This window comes from Stereum hirsutum (assembly GCF_000264905.1).
Source record: "Stereum hirsutum FP-91666 SS1 unplaced genomic scaffold STEHIscaffold_11, whole genome shotgun sequence".
NCBI classification, from domain to species: Eukaryota; Fungi; Basidiomycota; class Agaricomycetes; order Russulales; family Stereaceae; genus Stereum; species Stereum hirsutum.
The window spans coordinates 630,162-637,566 of NW_006763141.1; the positions used below are offsets into that span (position 1 = coordinate 630,162).

The following is a 7,405-nucleotide window of genomic DNA, read 5'->3' on the forward strand; positions in this document are numbered from 1 at the left end:
AGGAGACGGTGGGAGAAGAGGAAACGATGTGGAATGGTGGGGCAGGAACTTTAAAAGACCCATGCTGGACACGGCCGACGAAAGGAGGACGGAGAATGCCCACGCACAAGTTCGTGGTTCCGGTCAAGGCTATTTACGATCTCGCAAAAGTCTCGGTGAGAGCGCTTGCCAGTCATACCCTTTCCTCGGCTAAAGTGGGAGCAAGAAAGGCCGGGCATCTGATTGGTCGAGATTTGCTGCAATAAAACAGAGGTTAGAGATGGACCGTTGATTTAACATAGGAAAGACGATGCATCGGCGGGGAGGGCGTGTGTTGGGAAAGTCCCAAGCCTACAGAAAGAAGTACCGCTCAAAATGTTGGCAGTCATGATTGCTTATTTTCGTGGTCAAGCGAAGAATTGATTGTATTGAGTTTTACACGAGAAATATGTCGAGCATCCCGTATTGTCAGGAGCAAGAAGAGACCATGCCTCGTGATAGTGTTCGCGGCGGTGATGGTGGTCAAGAGGAAGGTGTGTTTGGTGCCACAATGCAAGTTTACGTCAATTGTGCCACACAGCTCAAAGACGGCCGCTCCGTTGGTCAACATCTTATTCATCGACCGCCATCTCCCTCTTGCATTATTGACTGCGATAACCTTGCTTATTTTGTTGGTGTACACAGTTGTAGTGGACGCTTCCTTGGCGTTGAGAATATCACTGGAGGTCTCCTAAATTCCACATCAATAGTGGGGCCTGTGGGGAACTTCGAGCGACCCGTTTTACCGTTCACTCATCCTTTCTATTGGACGACAACATTCGTTCCTGTGAAGGAGGCTCATAGGTATGGTGCCCAAATACTCCTACCCGAATTACTTTCAACTATTTATCGCTTGACACGGCTGCAATCCAACTCTTACTCCCAGGCGTCAATCCACTGGGCGCACGCATCTGTGCCACTCTCCCTACCGGACCTTATACATTGGTTCCGTGTTCTAACATCGCGCACCACGACCCCGATGAGTATTCAAAGGTATACAAGGCCTGTCGACGGTACTATACCTGTTCCCGCTTTGCTCTACGATGATGAGGACGGTCTTGCTAGTCAAGACGGTGTAGGCATCTATGACGGGTAAGTGCATCTCAATATATCTTCTTCCTATCCCTTTGCCTTCACTCTTCTCGAGTCTGGCCTCTGTGCTGGTGTACTTGATTCTTCCCAGCGGAAGTCCCTGATGCCACTATGTCGGCATCATTCTTTGCCTTATGTCCAAATCCCCCAAAGCGCCCCGTGCTGTCCTGAATGTTACGGCTTGATGCTGCAGGCACGGGACGTCGTGCAGTATCCCTCTTTCGTCACGGATACCGTCTATTTCTTGTCTATCATAAAGTTGGGCGCTGCACATCTTTCGCTTTTACCAGAAAAAAGCATCGCAGGCATCAGCGCATCAATGTTCCTGGCCTCCTCACTAGAACTTTACAAATTCCATTTGTGTCTCTTTCCTTGTCTCTCGGTGTACCTTTTCCGTCATCCTCAATAATGACTTCTTAGCACCCAGAAATCTCCGAATCACCAGAACGGCACAGTATACGTTACAAGCCATCGCATATTCTACATCGATGCCCTGAAACCTCACTCCCGGTCTTTTGCCTTTGATCTCTCCCTGGTGTCTCGAACCGAATACTATGCAGGGCTCTTTACCTCTTCGTCGAAGGTCACACTCCACATCAGCCCTCCGGACGCTTCTAGAACAGACCCCATCATCGACTCCGGTTTTGCAGGAGACAGCTGGATCTGTGAAGTCTGCAATTTTCGCAATCCTCCTGGCCAGAGCCCAACCACGGCCAAATGTACACTCTGTGGTGTTCCTCGCGCTAAATCATCAAGCTCTTTCTCCGCCTCCGTCTCCGCATCCTCTCCAATTCCGTCCAATACAACGTCAGGGGGCGTTTCTGCGGCAGCAAGCCCACGTCCTTTTTCTGTCGCCGCCACTCTCCTCCATTCTGCTTCTGTCCCCGTCTCTCCCACACCCACACCTGCGCCAGTGTCTGCGCCCGCGACCAGCGAGATCGCCTGCCCAGCCTGCACTTTCCTCAATCACCCGTCTTTGCGAGAATGCGAGATCTGTGGCACCGCACTGCCGAAAACAGTGTTGGTGCCTGGTTCCAGTCTCTTCCTGAAGTCCGCCCCTGTGTCGAGACCTGTATCTCCAGCAGGGCAGTTGCAGGAGGGTGAAGATAGTAAGATGTTAAAGTTGAGCTTTAGGAAAGGAGGAGACAAGGTTCTATACGCGGTCCTGAAGCGCAGTCTGCTGGGGAAAGCGTGGGAGGTTTGTGCTGATCACTTCGCTTGAATAATAATATAAATCGTTAAGATCCTTTGGCTCGTTTTCAGACGAAAGACGCTGGCGCGGCATCGACGAGTACGAATGGGGCAGAACGCTCGGGAATCCGTACGTGGATCATTTCCTCTGATGCTAGCAGAGATCCTGACTCGTCGTTTCGGGGAATTTCTCAGATGGTCTACTCCGTACGGTCGAGACATCCGCCAAGGCTCGCCAGACCGACATGGACGACGCACTGCAGGATTTAGAAGCGTTGATGATCAAGGCCCGCGACATGGTCAAATTGGCCGGCGACCTTAACGAGAGACTGACAGCCACATCATCACTCGCCTCGAACCCATATTCTTCATCTGCACTATCCTCCACGTCTACGACGGATGGGATCTCACCTGAGCAAACGACCTCCTTCTCCTCGTCGGCAACGCTAATACCGTCCACGGAGCCAGAAGAGGCTACATTCATTCGCTCTTCACTCGCTCAGCTAGGCTTGCAAATGCAGAATACACCAGTCACGCTCGACATGATTCGCGATGAAAAGAGATGGCACGAGGAATTGGCGAGGGAGCTCTCTGGCGTTTTGCAAGGTACCGGAGGTAAAGGTGGCGCGACGGGTATCATGGGCGAGAGAGGAATCATCGGTCTCGACGAAGTATGGGGAAGCTGGAATCGTGCTCGCGGTATCGGTACGGCAAATTTTATCCATCTCCATACCTATGATCGTTCAGCGCTGACTCTTCTTGAATCTTATCGTACCGGTACTTCGTTGTTTGGAAATATTACGCTACATACATAGCTCTCGTGCCACCGTCGACTTTTCTCCAGGTCATTCCTCACCTTCCTCAACATACAACCCCATCCATCCACATGCGGACCTTCCACTCCACCGGTCTCAGCGTCCTCCACACCCCAACCTACTCGCCCTCCATATTCATCGAGCGTCTGTCCTCCATGATCACGGAGAAAGGACCACGCACGTCCCTGGAGGTCGCCTGGGCTGAGAATGTACCTGTAGGTTTGGTGACGGAGATGATTGGCGAAGCAGAGCTTGATGGGAAATTCTGTAGAGACGAAGTGCAAGGGAAAATTGGCGTCTCCCCTACCGCAGCTGGTGGTGGGACAGGTGGCGGTGGCGGTGGGGAGTTGAGGTGGTGGTTGAACGTGTTCTCGGGATATGTGTGGGATGGTCAGGAATGAGAGCCTCCCGGCTTGTCCTGTGTGCTCTAATGCTACAATAAACGGGCGTAGGAGTCGGACCAATTGGTCCGTTTGCTCTAAGCCTTAGAAGTCGGGGTCAGGGCGAATGTACGAGATGGAAGAAGGGCTTTAGAAAAGAACGATGATGGTGGGGGTCTAGGATCTGCCGAGGAATTGTTGTAGGATCAATAGAGAAGCGATTGTGAGTTCACATGTTATATTTTGAACATGATTATTACTGTTAGATGCATATGGTAAGAAATCCAGGACGTCGGACTCTGGCGTAATTACAGTGCATGATATTGTTCTTTGCGCTCAGAGGCAAATCCCATTGGATTGTGCCGGAGCAGAATGTAAGCCGTGTTAACACTAACGAAACCTAGGCACACATGATTAAAGGGCCGTTGGCAGATTCCGCTCATGCGTATGCAATGAATCAGGGCCATCGTTTGGCCGTCGTCGTGGCACAAGAGAAGCTGAGATATGTTTTGTGAGGATATTAACTGTGCTTATTTCGACCACAAAGGCCAGGTCACGGACATTGGGCGCATCTGCTGGGTTGTATGTCCAAATCAGAAAGAGTGAGAAGATTTGGTGACAACCGTCAGTCTCGCGTGCAGAGCGGAACAGACGAACGAAGAGTTCGGGCATAACAATGCTTTCAAACTGGAACTCACCATGGTGCCACACCCACGCCGTCACATACCACAGCCATGATGATGTTCTGATACTGATCCATCGAGCTCATATCATCGCAGCACGCATTTTGCAGCTACATACATGTGGACATATGTGCACCCACAAACGTCAAAAAGACGTCTTCATCAGCAACGATTCGTATTCGTATTGGAGCTTTCATCTCATAGAACCCTTTAGTGCACGCATCACAGGCAAGTAAACCGGGAGTGGACTGAACCGTCAGTCTGATCAAGACCGTCTTTAATGGGATCCGGGTCGTACGAGTCCACAGAGCCTTGCCAAAAAAGAATCAACAATGAGAACAATGATCGGTCGGTGTCGAACGACGAGATCAAAGCACTACAATACAGGACCCTCAGGCTCATGCACGACACCATCCATTGCAGCCCTACTCACAAACAAAAGTGACCATCAATCAGGGAAAGAACAATGAGAAGAAGAAAAGGTGTTGCGCTAATTGCAATTTTCAGACACCAGACTGCTCCTACGCATTCATGACTTCCTCCATTATTAGGTTGGCGAGGGTCACTGCAAAACATATCAAAGATTGACACAGCGACGAAAGCATACGAGACAACATACATTCGTCATCCTTTATCTCCGGTTCAACATAGTTGTCATCGGAGGCCACCGACCTCTGAAATCTCTGCCGAGCCTTCTTTGCAGACTGCAGGGCCTCCAGGCCGTTGGAGATCTTTTGAAGGATTGATGCCCTCATCCTCCCCTGCATCTCAATGTTCTTCTCAGAGAACTTAGGGCACACCCATGGGGCGATGAGTTGACTGTTGGAGCCGCGAGTGTTGATCTTCAACTTCGTCACTGACCTGTACGCCGCAAAACACTCGCCACACAGAGCGCATGACAGTTTCGAGACACCGAAGTACGCGTAGAGGCCGGCCTGTCCGTGGAGGCTCGCAAGGAGCGTACACTCACAGTGAGAGTATACAGACTCATACTTGGGCTGTATCTGCGTAGGATGCACATCTAATCCGATAGTGAGGACTCCAGACTCACTACAAGGAAAAGTAAGGAAGAGAGTGAAGTCCGCGTACCCTGTCTCGGCAACCGAAGGTTGTTTGGAAGGTCGAGGAAGACCTGTTCCAAGACGACATCACCGATCGACTTCCCCGTGCTATTCTTCTCCTCATCTTTCTTCCACCCGGACTCCTGTGCAGCTTGCCGAATCGTATCCTGTGTGATGTTGACAGAGATGGAGACGGGCGGTTGGGGATCGACGGCAACGACCTCGACCTTTGAGTCGATAAGCGATGCGAGAGAAGTCGACATGGCGAGTCGAGACACGGAGGTGAAGTTACGGTGCGGAGTGATAAGTTTATTGATCCAACGCGCCAAGTCGTAGCTGGGACCTACCAAAGACAAATGAGCATTGCGGTATCGGGTGACCATATCGGTGAAATCCTTACGGCTAAGGTAAAGCGTGCACAGGTTCAACACGTCGACGACACCTTCGTCGTATAATGTCTTCAGAAGGTGCATCGCTACCCGCACAGGTACCGTGACCCTTTGTGTCGGCGTCACGACCTTCCGGAGAACCTTCATCAAGTTCAACGCCTCCGCAAGTTTGGTGAGCTTTTCGCGCGTATCTGAGTTTCGCAAATCCTCGAGGAGACGCTGACGAACTGCGAGGGTGTGATCATCGGGCGGGTTGCTGCGGTCCGCCTCGGCGTGTACGTTGCCGTCCTCGTAGACGACGTCTCGAAGGAGCTTGTTGAAGTCGTCGTCTCGCTTGTGGAAGCGTTGCCTGAGTTTAGGCCACGCATACTTGATCATCCGCTCCTCCAGATCATCGAGCTTTTCGGAAAGAACGGGGTCCTCAACGTATGGAGGAGAGTCCGGTATGCGGGGTGTAAGCGAACGGATCTCCTTGATGCGACACAGGACCCCCGAAAACTCCCTATGAGGTCTGATTTTTGCGCGGGGACGAAGGCGGCGCGTCAGCGCCGCGGTCCGAAATTTTCGCGGGGACGGGGACGGGAAATTCTGGCCAGATGTATGATTTTTTCGCGGGGACGAGAGTGGTTTCAGCCGAGGTCTGTTCCCGTCGCGGGGACGAAGGCGACCCCAAGCTCGATCTTGACCTCACCCTAACCTCAACATAACCTAACCTCACCATAAACTGACCTAGTCCGGACCTAAATTTTTTGCAACCTAGCTTTTCCTGCAGCCGAAAACTGCTCGTTCGAACCGGTATGGCTCGGAATCAGCGATACGAGACTGTGACAGACTTGATTAGGCTAGGTTAGGGTAAGTTGAGGTTAAGTTGAGGTTAGGTGAGGTTAAGTTGAGGTTAAGTTGAAGATTTTCAAGCTCACCTAATGAAACCAGCGGTGCTCGAATAAATTCACTATTTATGAGGATTTTTCGATGTATATTCCAAGACGCGGGGCCCAAAACGACCTGGGACACAGGTATGTTCCGAGCGCGGGGACGAGGGCAGCTCACAGAGCCGGCGACTACGCGGGGCCCAAGATCAGAGGGCGGAACAGACCTCTGAGGGGGTTTTCGGGGGTCCTTGCGACACACGATGTCCTCCAGGTGGTCGATGACGTTCTGTGGAACGGGGCGGTTTTCGGCGACGTGAAGTGTCACAAGTTCTTGGGTGATTGTGACACCTACGGCAACCACCTGGCCCCTCGCCTTGCAGACGGCGAGTCCCGCGAGGGCGTCCAAAAGCCAAACACCAATAGCTCATGAAGACATGAACTCACGGGCGGCAAAACGATGTCAAACACTAGTATGTTTGCGTTCCCCCCCCGGGCTTCTCTTTTCCCCGATCCCACCTACTCCTTACTAACTGCAGCAACAGGCAACAAGCGGCGAATAACACTAGACCAGCACTGGCACCTCTGCAGACCCTTAGACATCAACACAGTGACACACCCATGGGGCACTTCGTGAAACCCACAAGCAGGCTCGCAGTATGCAATTGACCGAGCACCTCTCTCACCTCACTTCGCCGATCCAAAAACGTGCTTTCTTTCCGTTAACCCTTCCTTCTTGCCTCCCATCAGATCTCACACTACAAATTACTCCACATTCACTCTCGAGCTTCGCGTGGTTGCAATTGAGAACCGGGTCTGTCGATATCTCAATAGATTCGGCCTTGCGACCCTGCAGGCGGTGCTCTCCGCTTTGATGCTCGGGCTCGACGGTAGCGCTCGTGCTCAT

General features: G+C 51.9%; 2 protein-coding genes across 2 annotated transcripts; one reads left to right on the forward strand and one right to left on the reverse strand.

Annotated features, from left to right (window-relative positions):
• The first annotated feature begins 612 nt into the window (after positions 1 to 612).
• On the forward strand, positions 613 to 3,885 carry STEHIDRAFT_148438 (uncharacterized protein). The gene is made up of 6 exons (XM_007306427.1): positions 613 to 822; positions 905 to 1,110; positions 1,531 to 2,308; positions 2,374 to 2,431; positions 2,497 to 3,006; positions 3,117 to 3,885. The coding sequence occupies exons 2-6, from the start codon at positions 998 to 1,000 to the stop codon at positions 3,515 to 3,517; spliced, it is 1,860 nt and encodes a 619-aa protein (XP_007306489.1). The 5' UTR covers positions 613 to 822; positions 905 to 997; the 3' UTR covers positions 3,518 to 3,885.
• An 815-nt stretch (positions 3,886 to 4,700) lies between these two features.
• STEHIDRAFT_159036 (uncharacterized protein) lies at positions 4,701 to 7,405 on the reverse strand (the record flags this gene model as incomplete). The annotated part of the gene is made up of 6 exons (XM_007306428.1): positions 4,701 to 4,744; positions 4,799 to 5,200; positions 5,269 to 5,583; positions 5,641 to 6,217; positions 6,680 to 6,924; positions 7,279 to 7,405. 6 exons carry the CDS (start codon positions 7,403 to 7,405, stop codon positions 4,701 to 4,703), a joined length of 1,710 nt encoding a protein of 569 aa, XP_007306490.1.

What these genes read in the sequence shown, in the direction of transcription:
- STEHIDRAFT_148438 (XM_007306427.1), top strand. Translation starts at nt 998, where the DNA reads ATGAGTATTCAAAGGTATACAAGGCCTGTCGACGGTACTATACCTGTT. An exon ending in GGTGTAGGCATCTATGACGG is followed by an intron (nt 1,111 to 1,530) that starts GTAAGTGCATCT and finishes ATGACTTCTTAG; the next exon opens with CACCCAGAAATCTCCGAATC. An exon ending in TGCTGGGGAAAGCGTGGGAG is followed by an intron (nt 2,309 to 2,373) that starts GTTTGTGCTGAT and finishes GCTCGTTTTCAG; the next exon opens with ACGAAAGACGCTGGCGCGGC.